This window comes from Anticarsia gemmatalis, chromosome Z (assembly GCF_050436995.1).
Source record: "Anticarsia gemmatalis isolate Benzon Research Colony breed Stoneville strain chromosome Z, ilAntGemm2 primary, whole genome shotgun sequence".
NCBI lineage: Eukaryota > Metazoa > Arthropoda > Insecta > Lepidoptera > Erebidae > Anticarsia > Anticarsia gemmatalis.
In genome coordinates this window covers 11,219,866-11,236,840 of record NC_134776.1, presented here as the reverse complement: position 1 = coordinate 11,236,840, position 16,975 = coordinate 11,219,866, and the positions used below count along the sequence as shown (strand labels likewise).

General features: G+C 36.3%; 1 protein-coding gene across 1 annotated transcript; it reads right to left on the bottom strand.

The window, feature by feature from the left end:
* Positions 1 to 68: 68 nt before the first annotated feature.
* On the bottom strand, positions 69 to 16,492 carry Unr (cold shock domain-containing Unr). Its single transcript, XM_076134608.1, has 16 exons — positions 16,337 to 16,492; positions 15,513 to 15,996; positions 13,118 to 13,503; positions 12,846 to 13,042; positions 12,572 to 12,779; positions 12,307 to 12,495; positions 12,073 to 12,224; positions 11,765 to 11,897; positions 11,417 to 11,611; positions 11,163 to 11,294; positions 10,684 to 10,868; positions 8,880 to 9,097; positions 8,471 to 8,647; positions 7,876 to 8,047; positions 7,507 to 7,676; positions 69 to 5,721 (listed from the first exon to the last, which is right to left on the bottom strand). Exons 2-16 carry the CDS (start codon positions 15,628 to 15,630, stop codon positions 5,705 to 5,707), a joined length of 2,649 nt encoding a protein of 882 aa, XP_075990723.1. The 5' UTR covers positions 15,631 to 15,996; positions 16,337 to 16,492; the 3' UTR covers positions 69 to 5,704.
* Between the last annotated feature and the right edge of the window lie 483 nt (positions 16,493 to 16,975).

The window sequence follows — 16,975 nt, the reverse complement described above, 5'->3', positions numbered from 1 at the left end:
CTAGACACGGGACAGGTGAGATAGGTCACGGTGCATGGTGGTGGCGACATGCTATTAAAACAAAAACAGGGGCTTATACAACTCGAAGAAGGTGGTGTACATTGGTTTAATCACAATTTTCAAAAATGTACAGGGCTGTATAAACATTTGGCATAGATAACTTGTCTAAAGAATACATTCGAAGAATTAAATAAAAATAAACTCTTATGATTACTCAAAGTTTGTAATTTCTGAAATGCTTAAATAATTTCACATTTGTTTGGTTTTTTCTTTTCCCAGAGGTTCTTTTAGGCACTGAATATATTTTTACTGGTTCGCCAAATTCATAGCTACACTGATACTTTCGGACGTAAAAGAGAAACACAAGGTTCCTCCATCAGATCTTATATAGTTCGTTAGTTAGCAGTTTTAGCTTAAGTATACATCTGCACGTGACAGGCGCCCGGGCGTAAATGTTTAAGACTAGTATATAATAATACCTATACCCGAAATGATCCGGGGCTTAAGTTTCGTACACTACAACATCAAATATTTCGATTATTAATTACATATTTTTACTATTACTATTATATTGGTTACATGGGCATACATATATGATACCGCAAAACAAAACTGTAGTTTTCTAAGCGTAAAGCATACAACGTTTGTTCAAAATTCCTATTTTTCTTTGGGATTACATAGTTAGAAAGCTTAAGCACCTAATAGTACTCATAGAGTAAGGTCCAGGAGCGACAATTTGACACCATTGAACCGTAATATAACCGACGTGTTCGCCGACCTACAAACTATTTACAGATTACCAATAGTGAGGATCCCATTACTTACTGATCACATTGTAATATTAGCAGTACAAATACACTTGAATATTTATTGCTCTTTACTCGATCCAAATTTCTAAATAATTACTATACATATATCTTAAAACTATGTAGACGCTTTAGCTTTCTGGAATATATTTTAATTTTTTTGAAATGTGATGCCAAATTGCCATTAAACAATATAATGTCATATCCGATATAGTAAGTTTATTCTATACACTCAAGAAAACATAAACATACTGCGGAAATGATGACTTAATTAACACAAGGTGTGAAACCACAACTGCTAAATTTCAACACAATCTCGCATCTTAATCTAATCATAATATGTGCAAACGTGATGATTTTATTTAACTTAATTTAAGTGATGTTAAAGTGTAAATGATTGTACGCATCATGCATAATCATCATATATTTCTACAATATAACTAAACAAATAAATAAATTCATTGTATCAAGTCACAAATATTCAAATTCATTCAAATAGATAGCGTCAGTGGCTTTACACCTTGCAGGGATATTCCCGCTGTGAACAACGAACCGGAATATATACACGCGTGCAATAGTCGGACGATCCGGGTATCACGAGCACTACGTGACCATGAACACATAAATCATATTGCTCATTATGTCAGTCCACTAAACATTACTTTAGAAATGCGGGTATTTGGTACGATAAAACAAAGTCGTTCGTAGATTTGACGCTTGAAACACATGTTTGGATATATCCACATAATGTGATGATCGCGGCAGGTACGATGTCTCTGACTGGGCTCTAACTGACTCCGCAAATGTAGGTGGTGAAGCTGGAGGTACAGGAAGATTGCGAAAGTCAGTGCTAAAACGAGAATGGTGTGTAATACAACTATTGCAATATAAGGCTGATAGGTGAGATGAGACACACTGCGACAAGATTACAACTGTTAATTGACTCTGATCCCACACAGTGCGGACACCGTACGAAACACATAGTTACGCAACTAGCAGAGTACAAAAAGTCGACCGTATAAGTCGCAAACAACCCTAAGTTATTGCGTTGAGAATTATTTCAATATACACATGTAACAAAATTCGCATTCAAACTCACAGCCAAAACAGTCATCACTTTAAAAGTAAATCTTCGTCTACTCGATATTACGATATACGAACTGACTCGACCTGCGACACTACGGGTCGCACTGCACATCTGCCAATATCAAATCTATGAACGATCCCCGTCGCCCAATCAACTAACCAAGTATCAACATCAGGAAAGAATTACTTTAAAAACTACTATGTGATGCATATCAAATCAAAATGTATCTTATTCTGTTTCTACACTAAATCAACACGTACTTACGTATATTATACATTTGTCTATTTGTGCATTTAGATAACGAACGATAATTTGTACAGATCAATTTTAAAGAATTAAAGTAGCTCGGCATCCAATTCGCAAAACAAATCTAATTTAAAATAAAGAATTTCCAAATAAATCAATCTTCGGCATCCTAGAAATGCACTATCCAAATACATCAGTTGATTGTTACACCTATCACAGGATATAAGTCCTTAAGGGAGACGTGATGTTACGATTACATCTAAGTCGAGGTAAAACTATGTTTAAATGGCTCTGTGCGTTATGTACCTTTATTGCCAATATATCGCGAAGTTGAATGAATTCACAAGCATGCGTGTCGCATGAAGGCGAAAAAATAAAAACATAATCAGCATAAAATATATTATAACGTGATGAACACGGACAACGGTAGCATGTCGTCGTTAACTGTGTATATCTACAATTGAAAATTTTTCAGCAAACATACGCATATTCAAATATATATCGCAACTAACAAACTAGGTAGGTGCTTTAGCGTGATGTAACAGGAAGAATTATTGCGTATGACTATCTATGATAGAGATAGCATTTCAATCGTAATATAGTGTAACAAGTTACAAAAAAAAACTAACAAAACCTTGACCCGAAGGTTACATGTACACAGGAGGCGGTCACACAAAACTAACAACACAATACAATTACCAGGGACGCAGGAGACAAATCACTAAACGTAGAACGAACCCGAACGTCTCCAATGTACAAGAACCTCACTGACATGCAAAACTGTGATAACGAATTATATAACCATTATACCCCGAGTGTTTACCTTGGCACGTAAAATAACAAAATTGAAAACAATATTATACTGATCGGCTTCATCTCAATACAAATTCTGCATTTTGAACTATATAAAGTAAACGGTAAGCCCATATACATGAGAGTAGAAAGGCAATTTAACGTAGATCCAGTTCAATTGAATCTCATTTGTAGTTATAGACATCACGTAGGCACACAAAGGCTATTATCTGCCAGTTGGAGCATTCGTAACGATACAGCAAGATGTAACGAAAACTAACACTTCAAATACACAGCACTAAGATTGTAAGCAATTAGAAAGAGTTAAGCATAACACAATATTTTTAACAAAAAAACAACGATTTAATGAGATCTCTATCATGAACCACAACTTTGCCCATCTTTAGAAACATTAAATTATACTATTGGAACTTGATTTGTTTCAATGAGTAATATTAAAACAAAATGTTTAGTCGCAAACATATTCAATATACAATGCACATTTGACTCCAGATAAAACTATTGTGATAATTAAATGATTCTTATTTTGCATCTAAATGATAACAAGAAAATATAATGCTATGAAAACTAGAAGTTATTTGATACGATTCGTAACATAATGAAAGCTAAATATGTTTGGACTTACCTACGCTAATATAATACATCATATATTGAAAATAGAATGCAGACAATGAGATATATTTGATTTAGTACTTCAAAGTTTAACTGAAATTTCTAATCAAATACATATTTACTCCTGAAATAAATATTTTGTTACAAATCTATGGCCGCAATGAACACCATGAAGGTTTACATCATTCAGCCGATCAAAATAATCTAATACCAATAAGTATTACTGTTATAAATATTTTAATTCAGTCTTTGGTTCCATCCCAGTTCATTGCATAAATGCTTTTTTTCCGATTAACAATGAATATTTTGTTCGTTAATTATTAAGGTTAGCCATCACAATAGAACAATGTAGGACGACACATATCATATGAAGAGTGCACGAGTGTGAAGCGGGGATCGCATAATACTAAGAGACTAGCACGGCCCTATGAGGACAACATCTTATCTTTTTATTGCACAACTAATTTTCATTGATCACAGAATGTTCCGCATAAAGAGATCTACTAAACGTAACAACAACCGCAACAATAGTGCATCAAATGTCCATCATTCATCGAATTCATATTGTACATATTAATCAAATACACTTACAGTTTCCTACCTGGCGAATTTCAAAATTATTTAAGGCTTACATTTGTGGGTGTATGTACCAATAAAATAAGCATTAACACTAACTTATTTGCAAATGGTCAAGAACATTTTTAATGTTACATCAAATAAGTATTGTTTATAATAGTTTCTACAAATATCACATACACGCACGCTTATAAAATGTTAGCTTTCAAAAAAATCCTGATGCTCATTCATAAACGACGAGAGTAGGCTCGTGTCAACGATATTCTAGTTCATTACAATATGAATATTGATATTAATTAGAATAATAAAAGTATATTTACATAAACAACATCTTCACTATAAAATGCCTAACATTCACTGGAATAATTGCTTCTCGACATTTGATACGGGCAAAATAACGTTTTTTAAAGGATTAATAAAGCTTGGGATTATTCCACGATACAAAATGTTTGTATGTGAGGCATGATTCAATAGTGTAGGTGTGAATATAAGGTATATTGACAAAGACGTTTTTCGTGAAGAAAAATATCTATGATATTCAATAATAATAACAGAGCAGATAGAAGACAATTTAAGTAGGAGAAAGAAACTAAGTTGAAAAGATTAGTAAAGCATACCATAAAGGTAAATACAGACGACCTTATTTTGATATAGAGATATCATGTGATAATAAGGCTGGAAGGAAGCGAGTATAGAAAAAACGAATGGAAAAAGAGTAGAGATAGCAATCAAATATAAAATCAATTTTTGCGCCAGCATATTCTTATTCAAGCTGGCTAGAGTAGAAGATCGTTGACACAAACTTGTTGCATTTGTTCATCGCGCACCTTACACTCCTTACATAGTAACTTAGAAACGCTAAGCTTCGATGACGATGTTTATTGCCAAAGGATAGACATATTGATATAATTAATTATGCGATATTTTAATTAATACACTTTAACCATCCTCCGTTCGGATACGTTGTTTGATAAATCCACCACTAGCCCGGTTGTTTGATTATGAGCATTTTATACACATTATACCTAGCTTCTATAAAATATTTACATTGTTTTCGAATGCCAATCCCAATTCAGCGAACAGTGCGTAATATGTGTTACGAGTTGACTGTTCCGTGTAAGTTCGCGTCGCTTCATGTGCCATGTGTCGCGCGACTACGCACTACCAGACAAACAAATTGAACTTGGCAAACCATAACATTTACATTGGCCAAGGAATGGTGTAAACGGAATTTTGAACAACGTCCTTATGCGAAAAAGAACCTCTTATAAAATCAACAATAAATAAGCAACGTAAATTGGTTTGATTAATTGATATGTACCTTGCTTATTGATTTCATACATGTTAACGCGTTTCCCTTGATCTGTATTAATGACAGCTGACAATAATTTATTGTTTTCACCTAGAATTAGTAAAAATAACAAAACAATTTCCTAAATGCTGCTAAAGAAAGGAGGATAAGTCAGTCTCTCATGAATACAATGAAATAATTTGAAGTGGAAAACCAAACCATTAAGATGTTTTACCTACATGGTTGAGGCCTTAGTGCTGATGTCTCGATCTTTTACTCAGCTAATTGTTCTGAAAATAAAACAATGCTCGTGTTATTTTGTTGTTACTGAACGAGATATGCATATGTTACTGTAAAAGCCCGAACGGTGGTAAATCCTAAGGCCCTTCTCCCATTACGATACTTGTAGGGTACGATACTCGAGTATAATACCAGTTGGATACATGTTCGCTACCCGATGCTCGCATATTATGCAACTTAAAAGTTACTAAATTCATCATTTTTGTGCAAACTCGTTTTTTGTAGACTGACGTTATGTCGAGCGACTCCAGTGACGATGAAGCTCTTGCAGTTTTTTTGTTCTCAATTTCTCACAGTTTCTATAGCACCTAGGAGCTGTAAGGAACTGAGGAACTACCTATATTATCAAATGTTAGATTCTGTCAAACTTGAAACGTGGTGGAACTATATAGTTCCGCGAACATGTTTCCTGAACATAGTTCCAATTAGGAAATGAATGATTCCATGTTCAATCCGCTCCCGAACATGTTAAGCTCATGTCTACGCGAGACGCGACGCACAAGCGACCAACACGGCGGGTATCGCGAGACTAGTCGCGAACGCGTAGAATACCAGTATCGTAATGTGAGAGTCTCCATACAAATGTATGTGAGATACTTCGTGGCGACTAGTCTCCGAGACTAGAGTCGCGCGGGCGTATCGTAATGGGAGAAGGGCTTAGGCCCTTCTCCCATTACGATACTTGTAGGGTACGATACTCGAGTATAATACTAGTTGGATACATGTTCGCTATCCGATGCTCGCATATTATGCAACTTAAAAGTTACTAAATTCATCATTTGTGCAAACTCGTTTTTTGTAGACTGACGTTATGTCGAGCGACTCCAGTGACGATGAAGCTCTTGCAGTTTTTTTTGTTTTATAGAAATAGAAGACGTCAACGCAAGAGTAGAAAATACTGGATTCATCCATATATTGAAAGAAACATAAGCCCAAGTCTTGTCTATTGTATTTTTTCGCATGTATTCGGGTAATTTGTAGTTATATAAACAAGCATATTTTTCAATTTCTTGTACAAACTTAATATTTGTTTCTTGCTCCGCCGCAATCTTGACGAAACGCGCGAGACGCGACGCACAAGCGACCAACACGGCGGGTATCGCGAGACTAGTCGCGAACGCGTAGAATACCAGTATCGTAATGTGAGAGTCTCCATACAAATGTATGTGAGATACTTCGTGGCGACTAGTCTCCGAGACTAGAGTCGCGCGGGCGTATCGTAATGGGAGAAGGGCTTTAAGATTTTCCGGTATAACCTAAGATTTACCAACTCGCAATGGTAAAAGTCCGAACAATTCTTTTATTTCGAACTTTTACCTATATTCACTTGATGATGTCGAGATGTCGCCGGAGCCTCGCTTCGCGGGGCTCCTCCTTCTGGGTGGTTAAAAAAAAAAAACCTAGAAGGCTAAGGTGGGAGCTTCGCTTCGCTCGCTCCCACCTTAGCCTTCTAACCTAACCTACCCATGTCGCTTTGCCCAAAACTCCTTCTTTATATCTATGTCACAGTATATAATTATACCGTGAAATAGTTATAAACATAGTTATGAAGGAGGATTTTTTTATATACCGTAACATAGTTTTTAAACTCCGGCTTGTTCGGACTTTTACCATTGAGAGTTGGTAAATCTTAGGTTTTACCGGAAAATCTTAGGATTTGCCACAGTTCGGGCTTTTACAGTAACACATATATTGTAAAATAAATCTGTCGTTGGCCTATGCAATATTATATTGAGGGTAGATTTGAGAGACCATAGGATGAAAGAATAAAGTACCTGAGATGGGACGGCGTGGTCGGAATCCACGAGTGCCGTCGGGGCCACGCGGCGGGCGGACCACCACTACGCGCGGGACGTTGGCCTCCTCCAGGGACGCCGTGCGAAGTCGTGCCAGTAGACGTTCAGGCCGCTCACACCTGGCCTTTCCACCAGCGAAATTTTTACCACTGCAAATATGAAATACAAGCACATTAAAAAATTGTATTCTTGAGGCCAAAACTAGTAATACTCCATAGTTCATTTTCATACAAAAACTTTTAAGATTTTAAGTATTATCTTGATTGATTTTAAGTAGTTAAAAACATTGGCGTTTATCTATATATTCATGTAGATAAGTAACATTAGCTAGTTAGAAAGATGTCTTACCCAATTCTGACAACATTACAAGCGGATGATTTGCCATTCCTAGGATTGGTCAGCATGACAAACTCCACCACATCGCCGGGCTGCAGTTCGGCAGGATTGCCACGCACTTCCGACATGTGGAAAAAGAGCCGCCGGCTTTCTTCAGCCTCCAAGGACAGAAATCCAAAACCACCTGTAACAAGAAGGAATCGAGGCAACACCCCAATGAGTTTTTGAAGTTATATGTTTTTATGAAACAATTATCGTTTGTTCTAATAGTGAAGGGAAACACTGTGATGCAACCTTAGATGTCCGTTCTTTACCACAGATCTTGAAGGAATGCAAAGTCCCCAACCCGCACTTGGCATGGATGGTGGATTCTAGGCTTGACCCCTCCCTAAATCCGGGAAGAAACTGTTATCCAGCCGCGGGACAGTAATGTGGCCAATTTATTTATACTTAATGGATACTTAACTGAGTAGTTCATGAGTTTTGAAGAACTTAACTAAAATGTCTAGCAAACTAGGGTATCACTCTCAAAACTCAAACTTGAGTGTGATTATGTAATTTAGGTCTAGATGTTTTTTTATGTGAAAACATTTCATTATCAGCTTACCTTTAATAGCATCTACTGTAGCACGTCTCTTCTTCCTGATTGGCACAATATTGGTGGCTCTGCCCTCCACGTCGGCCTGGAAAGTGACGGGGTCACCGACCTGCAGGATCTCGCGCTTACAAGCCAGGCCCATTATACCGAACTCATATGTTGCGCCCCCCTCCACTTGTATCAGTCCTGCGACAAGTCACAATTATATAATTAGATAATGCTAGCACAATATTAGCATAGTTTAAAGTAGCGATTCATGTAAACCTGAGTATTATTTTTGCTTTTAAATTGTTACCCATTCAGGGATTGATAATGGACATCACATCATCATCATGTCGATGCCTTTGGAAGAACCAATGATAATAAAGACATTTGTTTTTTCTCCGCGTGTCAAGCTAGTGATATTTTGTTTACGAACCTGAGTACTGGGCTTGATCCGGGTTAAGGGCCCGTAGCGTCCTAGTCACGGTTCCGTTGAGTGTTGGCTCCATTGGTTTAGCGGTGGGAATGGTGCCACGTGGCAGCACGCGGACATACTCAGCACTCGCGCAACCGCCACCCGAGCCGTTTACACGACCCAGTGTGTATTCTACCTCACAGCCCAATTCCAAGCCATCTGGACTGCCTTCCAGATTGCTGCATGTACAACAATACTTTATGGTTATTGCGTGTTACAAATTCCCACACCAATGCAACGATATTTCTTTATTTAGAGTTATAAATACGCCCAGCTATTAAAATCGCTTATAGCTCCAGAGCAATTACTTAATTTTGTCCAGCTAATTTGTAGCGGTAAAGTTACGGTAATTCGCAAAGTATTAATAAAATTATATCTCTGCGATATAAGCACGGCTAACCACGCTCAGCCAAGACCTAAAGAATTTGATTGGTAGTAATATAGGTATCGAACCTACACCAATAATAAACACAATGTGCTGTCCGACAAACTTGCAGTTGGTCTTTCAACTTGTAAACTATTGTAATATGATTTAAATTGACACTATCATTGTCGTATGCAATGTCATATCTGTATTTCTTTATGCAGTAGGCTAAGAATAGAGAGATCACATCCCGTTGGTAGCGTACAAACTAATTCACTGCAATCATCCGTAGTAAGGGTTACTGCTTTATGTAATGTTCCGCTACGAACGATATGAACATAGTAGTGAGCTGCAGTTAATACGAAAAGCAAATAAATAACCATCTAAAAATCAAGCAAGGCATACAACTAAATACCATCACGGAGTTAAACAACGATTGGGACACATTTATTGTTCAAGTACCCTCTATTAAGCTGGATATATTTCGCATAATTTATCAAGTCGCAAGTCGCTAAGCAACTAAACTGCATGGGATGTAGCAAAAATAATCAAAAGCAATTTACGTAAAACTACTTATATGAAAAATCATTTTTTTGAGAATATTTATTATTAGTTCTTTTATCAATTCATTTTATTTTTTTTTAACTAATGATAAAGTTCGCCAATTGGATGCATATTTGGTAAAAACATATATCACTGATCGTATTGCACATGTGCAGCAGCCGACGATATGCTCGTTTCATACAATTGGATTACAATTGAATAAACAGATACTTCTCCTGCGCTATAATTTTGCTGACATTGACATATCCGATTTATTACTGCGTTCCTGACAATGAGTGAGGACGATTCACTACATAATGCAATTTGTAGGTATATTGTCTAACCATTCAATTTAACAGGGAAATATAATAGATATCTAAAGACTAATGCTAATTAAGCAAGCAAAAAATAATTCGCAATTAAAAAAGGCAAATAAAAGAAAACTAAATCATAATTCAAATTATGTTACAGCTAAAAGCAATGGGAAAATGTAATTTCTAAGCTTTTTACGTAGTGCAAGATAGTTTATTTTAGAACTATTATCATTAAACGCGACTGCAGGTTTTACATCGCTCAGCAAACAATTATTACCTAAATCGCAAATAAGCCGCCTGGCCCATTAACTAGGTCGAAATCTGATTCACATTATATTGAATACAACTGAAATTGAAATGTGAGATTGGAACTATTCAATAAGACCTCAATTAGGTTTATCAAAATCTTTCAGAATTACTTGCAGGCAACATGGAGAATTCCAAGCTATAATGAAATCAGTTAAAGCTTATATTTATGCGTAAAAGTATTCCTCGGGGGCCACAAGTAATTCTCACGTATTTGCAACATTTCGATGTGACTTACCTAAAATGAAAGAATACTTCTTTTGTGTGATCAGATGTTTCTATGAAGCCGAAGCCATCTTTAAGCGCGGCGATAAAGCCGGGCATCACGGGGCGGTTGCTGGCGCCATTGCTGGTACTGCCATTGCTCATAAGGCTGTGCTGTACTTGCACCGCTTTAGCCACCAGCTCTTTAGTCCGCTTCACCTGTTCAAAACATGAAAAACTATAGAATACACAAAATATATAAATGCTATCAGATTAAATTAAATCTTCACTTTCTTACGCCGCTAAAATGTTGTCTTGGAAAGCTATATACCGATTACCGAACAGCGCTAATATTAGACAGCTTAAACCTTGAAGTTACGTAATTGCTTCTAATACTGGACTACTATATCTGTATATATCACAACTTTCGAGTGAGAAGCCTCACTCTGTGACCTATTCTCGTTTTACTTCGAAGGTAATAGGAAGGAGCAGAGAATACTGATGGGTTCTTACCTGGTAGACATCGAATGTGACAAGGTCACCAACGCGAGGCAGCATCTTAGATTCACACTTTTTGGATGAGAATGGAAGAGATTTCTTTGTTTGTGGATTCACTTGCCAGCTAATCACACCGTTTTGTTCCTGCTTTGAGAAATAACAGCAATCAATAACACATTAAACTTGAAATTAAACATATGGATTAAGAATTAGGATGCGATAAGTTATAGCTAATTTACAAGCTTCGCCGTTATGAGTAATCAACTCACCGGTGGGGCCCTAGTAGGGCTTGTAGAGGATGTAGAGGAATACATCGGAGCGTCCTTGGTGACCACTCCACGAGCACCATGTTCGATCAGAGTCTCGAACTTCACAGTGCCGGGCATCAAGTGCTTGATACGGATCGCAGACTGACGATTGTTCATGTTGGAGAATGAAGTAACCGGATCAACAGTAAACTCCACCTAAACAACATGCCACAACAAATTTGTGATTTACACATCTAATACATAAAATGGTGGCGTCAAATTTGATAATATAACGACAGACATCATTTAACTTTACATAGAAAAACCTAAACTAGAAGATACAAATGATTTTTCACTAAAAGGACGTACCTCATCGCCCACACTGAGTTCTTGTCCCAAACGAAGCACTTCGGCAAAATGGAAGAACATGGTTTGCTCCCTCTCGACACACCGAATAAACCCAAAACCTTCCCTCAGAGAGCAAACGATCCCTTGCTCCCTCCTGAACGATACGAAAGTACACAATGTTAAACTAGCTACAAAAGAAGTTATACATTTAGCAATTTAATATATTCACACATACATGAATAATATTACATACATGAATAGTATCCCCATATAGCAGTGACTGAAGAATGTCATTTAATAGGATTGGCACATAGAAAATACGAACTTACCGTTCGCCAGAAACGTTGAACGACTCATCGAGTAATGAGATATTGGTAGCACGCTTCAGTTGGTCCCGCCGATCTGTGGCTACTTGGAACTGCACCCAATCTCCATGGCGTAGAGTGAACTCGCCGCACTGGTCCTTGTCGCCGAAAGGTACCTAAATAATATTACAACAAGTCAATACACTTGTCAAATGCGGCATGATTAGATGATCAACCTTTTCACATGTTTTTCTTTACCTCAACTTCCGAATGGTCAGCTGCGCGGTATCTAATCCGTCCCGGTAGAGGATCGTTTTGTGGGACCCGCACCAAGTTTCCTCGCTCCAGAGGTTTTAATACCTGCCCTCGCATTATCTCCGGACTTACGTCCTCGAACACAACGGATCCGCTCGGCAGCTTAGTTATGTTGCAAGCCACCTCCTTGCCCTACAACAACGATGACGCCGTGAATAAAAATTCATCTTTCAATATTATACAATTATTTATTTGTGGTGGGACTCACGTTTCTAGTCTGAATAATGAACTCGACATCATCTCCCAAAACCAATTCTTCCTTAGTTTTAGCTTCAGAGTAGTGAAAGAAAATCTCCTTTACCACATCTGCACGCTCGATGAAACCAAAGTTTTCCTTCATCGAACAAACTACGCCATGATACTTTACTGGGTGTACGGGATTCTCAAAACGTACATGGCAAGCTCCCAGAGTACCTCTGTAATTTGGTTATAATTAGAATACCTCCAAAATTTCCGAATAGTCGAAAATGATGCCTACTCACCGTTGATTTGTTGCAATCTGGAAACTAACAGCGTCACCAGTACGCAGAGTGACGTTACCCTCAACGTCGTCTTTAGTGTAAGGCAAGAAGAAACATTCGCCGCGGTTCTCATATGAAATTCTTCCTGTATTATCACCAGAACCTTCACCTTTAACTTCAGTTGTCACTGTGCCTGTTACTCTAGCCTCACTCATAACCTGAATAGCAATGTTGTTTGTTAGTCAAATGTTCTACATTTGAATGACAATAACAACAATAAGATCATATCTTACCACTTCTGGTGCAATCTTAGTAACTGTTGACGCGATTGGTTTTCCAGTGCGACGATCATAAGTCATTTCAAACTCGACGGGATCTCCTATCTTTAAGTGTTCAGTGTTGCCACTGAACTGGCTGAAGTGAAAGAATAGACGCGCCTGCCTCTCACAGCACTGGATAAATCCATAAGAATGAAGTAATTTTTCGATAATTCCTGTCTCTCTAATAGGTGGGTGATTCATTGAGTCATACTGAGATGAATTGTTAGTAGATCCTGAAGAAAATACCGAGTCTCCCATAGGGCAGCCGTCAATATTGTATCCAATTGAGAAACGGTTTCCTCCACCACTACCCGTCTTAGGTGTGTTGAAGTTATCTCTGGGTGAACTTGGATACTCACCTTTGAACAATCAGAAAATACTCAATAAATAAAAATGATATAATAATAAACATCATTCCATAACAACACAATGGGAACATTATTTCTTTTATTCAAGAAATAAAGTAGTATTATTGACAAATTCTCTATCAATAAATTTGTACAAATTTCAAAATTGTTCTTCGGACAATTGTGTTCCAAAACGCACTTGTAAACCTAATTTAAATTTCGTTTTTATATAACTTTGTCATGATAGGCATTTAAACAAAACAACTATTTTCTCCATGATTTATTAACAAACAAAGCCCTTGAAATGGAATTGTTAACTATGAGAACCTACACACCTGTGATAACACCAAGCCTAATACTATTAGACTTATAACAGCGAAGAAAGCCCTTCTTAATTATAAGACAGGAAAATGTTAATCAATACGAAATAAACTATGTTTGCAAGTTTTAAGTCCCAATGTATAGTGCTTTAAACACAATATTTCAAATTGGGCACATTAAATTTAGGCATAATTCTCTAACAGTAATAATTTATTTAACACTGGTTTCATGGTTAACATTTACTTAAAATTTTACCCGCTTAATAAGTGAAAATGTATAATATAAAAAAGCATCTTTATTATTTGTTATGTTATTAATAGATATTTGAAACATAACATTTATTGTTAACCTATTAGATGCATAAAAAAGATATGTCAAACTAATCTTACATCGGTATAAACCTATACTAGATATTATATGTATTCCCATCACAGAACGCTGTGCAACAATGTTTACAACAGACAAAAGTTACTTTTGATATGTGGATTTTGTTTTCAAACACTTTTTAATATTCTAATAAGAATATTGTGAATGTTCACATGGATGAAGGAGACACACTACTAAAAATTTTAAATCTATAGAACCCTGAATCCAAATGTGCATAATTTTACATATTGGAACTACACATTTATCAACACATTCAAATAACATAGAATTGAATATAGGTCACATTGCTCCACACATTTATCAAAGTATGTAATGGCATGCACTACAACATACAACAAAATACAAGTTTCTATTAGGGCAAGCAAAAGAGGGTATATGCATGTACCATAACACATAACAAAAATATGCCAAAATAGGTCATTTAAACCAAAAATTTATGGAATATTTGTTGTCATAGAACTACCTAGCACAATAATGTCTGCAAGTTGGTTTCCCCTGTTGCACCACTCAAATTGCTATTGATTTTAACTGTTATATATGTTACTGTAAAAGCCCGAACGGTGGTAAATCCTAAGATTTTCCGGTATAACCTAAGATTTACCAACTCGCAATGGTAAAAGTCCGAACAATTATTTTATTTCGAACTTTTACCTATATTCACTTGATGATATTGGGATGTCGCCGGAGCCCCGCTTCGCGGGGCTCCTCCTTCTGGGTGGTTAAAAAAAAATAACCACGAATGCTAAGGTGGGAGCTTCGCTTCGCTCGCTCCCACCTTAGCCTTCTAACCTAACCTACCCATGTCGCTATGCCCAAAACTCCTGCTTCATAACTATGTCACAGTATATAATTATACCGTGAAATAGTTATAAACATAGTTATGAAGGAGGATTTTTTTATATATCGTAACATAGTTTTTAAACTCTGGCTTGTTCGGACTTTTACCATTGAGAGTTGGTAAATCTTAGGTTTTACCGGAAAATCTTAGGATTTGCCACAGTTCGGGCTTTTACAGTAACATATATAAATATAGGCAAAGTAGGTGGGGCTACATATGAATGTTTTGACAGTACAGCTGCAGTTTAAAGGGTATGTTAAAAGATTTATCTTTGGGGCATACAACAAAATGAATTAACATTATTTTGGAACTCCTAAAGAATAAATTTTAATAAGTACCAAGAAAAAATTGTTTTATGAGATTTAATTAGATTTTGATAAGATTGGCTGAAACACATGCATATGCCCATAATATCATGACAAATAAATGTCATAATAAATAAGCTTGAGATAGTTACAATATATTAAACACTCACCATTACGGTAAGCCGATTTAGGCTGCATGTTAGAATGCTGTAGATCTAATATATCTTGCAGGGGCGAGGAGTGTGAATCTGGCGGCTGGAACATTTTCCACTGAGGATTGCTGGACATTCTATCTCGATAGTAGTATCTTCTTTGTATATAAATAGAAAATCCTAGGTCCTAGGTACCAATTATATCACAGAATATTGTGTGGTGTTCAGTTTTCAGTAGAAGTTACAATTTTTTACATCAAATCACATTTTCTTTAGTCTTTGTGTTCAGAAGAACACGAATGAAGTCTCTATCGCAAAAGTCACAATTTAAACACCAAAACCACTAATGTTTCAAAATAAAATTACTTATGATTATGCTATTCTAAATCCTCAGATGTCTTCAATGCTTGCTGAGTCGGAGCTCGTGGTGCATAGCTTGGATGAAGGTAGATATCGTATAACTCTGTTGCTATCTATACGTGTTTAACCCGATATTCACAAGCTGCAATAGACACTTTTGTTAGACTACAATTATAGGTACACTTTATTACGTTCACAAAACAAATATATATAGTTATGGTAATGCCGAATTATAACAAAGCGCTGCGTTGGAGCATCGTTCTACATTTTATTATTGCTATCTAGGTAGGCATCGGCCGTCCGATAGAACGATGTGCAGAAATTACAACGCCGAGGGACAAGGCCTAACTCTTTTAACTACTTCCATCAAGGCATATAGTATATCACATATGAACTACACGATTGTTACTAGTTTTTACCGACGTTAATCGACTGTATTTGAAAGCAAATAAATACAAAACTATGAAATAATCAAATCTCACCACGACACAGCATAGCACTGACGACATACCGCCATATTGAATGTCAACATTTATCACGACTTTGATCCAGCCCTACAAACTAGATATTTTGATAGAAATAAATATTCATAAAAATATTGGATATGCTGACAGAATAAGTATAAAGATGATGATTTTTTAAAATTTTGTGTGTCTTTTTTTGTCTAAAGGCGAAAATCTATCATATGGATTTGATTTTTCTCTATTTTATGGCCTCTGAAAAGTTTGACTGCCGTAACTTATTGAAAAGTAAATGAATAAAGTTATTGGTTTTTCTAAGGCCCTATAATAGTACCTTAAGTTTAAACATCTTGAGTATTTTATTTTGAATTGCAAAGAATACACAATGTTTTAAATTTCATTGTTGAAAGTTGTCATTATTGAACATTCAAATGCAAATTTAAAAATCAGAAGTGAAGAACTAAATTAAGTTGTCATTATTGATTCAAATTCAATAAATTTATTTGATTTCTCGTAAATTAAAGATTATTCACAACAACATCCCCTTTGAATACTACTAAAACAATAAAAAATATTTATGTTTGCAACATTGCCCAACCTATTGCAAAAGATTGCCAGATTCCAGGCTACCACCAATCACCATGCTATCTTACTACCCAG

Excerpts from the sequence above, each read along its gene's own strand:
- Unr (XM_076134608.1), bottom strand. The coding sequence starts at position 15,630 with ATGTCCAGCAATCCTCAGTGGAAAATGTTCCAGCCGCCAGATTCACAC. Across the intron at positions 13,504-15,512 it reads TAAATCGGCTTACCGTAATG|GTGAGTATCCAAGTTCACCC; the intron begins GTGAGTGTTTAA and ends GATTGTTCAAAG. Across the intron at positions 12,496-12,571 it reads TCATTATTCAGACTAGAAAC|GGCAAGGAGGTGGCTTGCAA; the intron begins GTGAGTCCCACC and ends TCGTTGTTGTAG.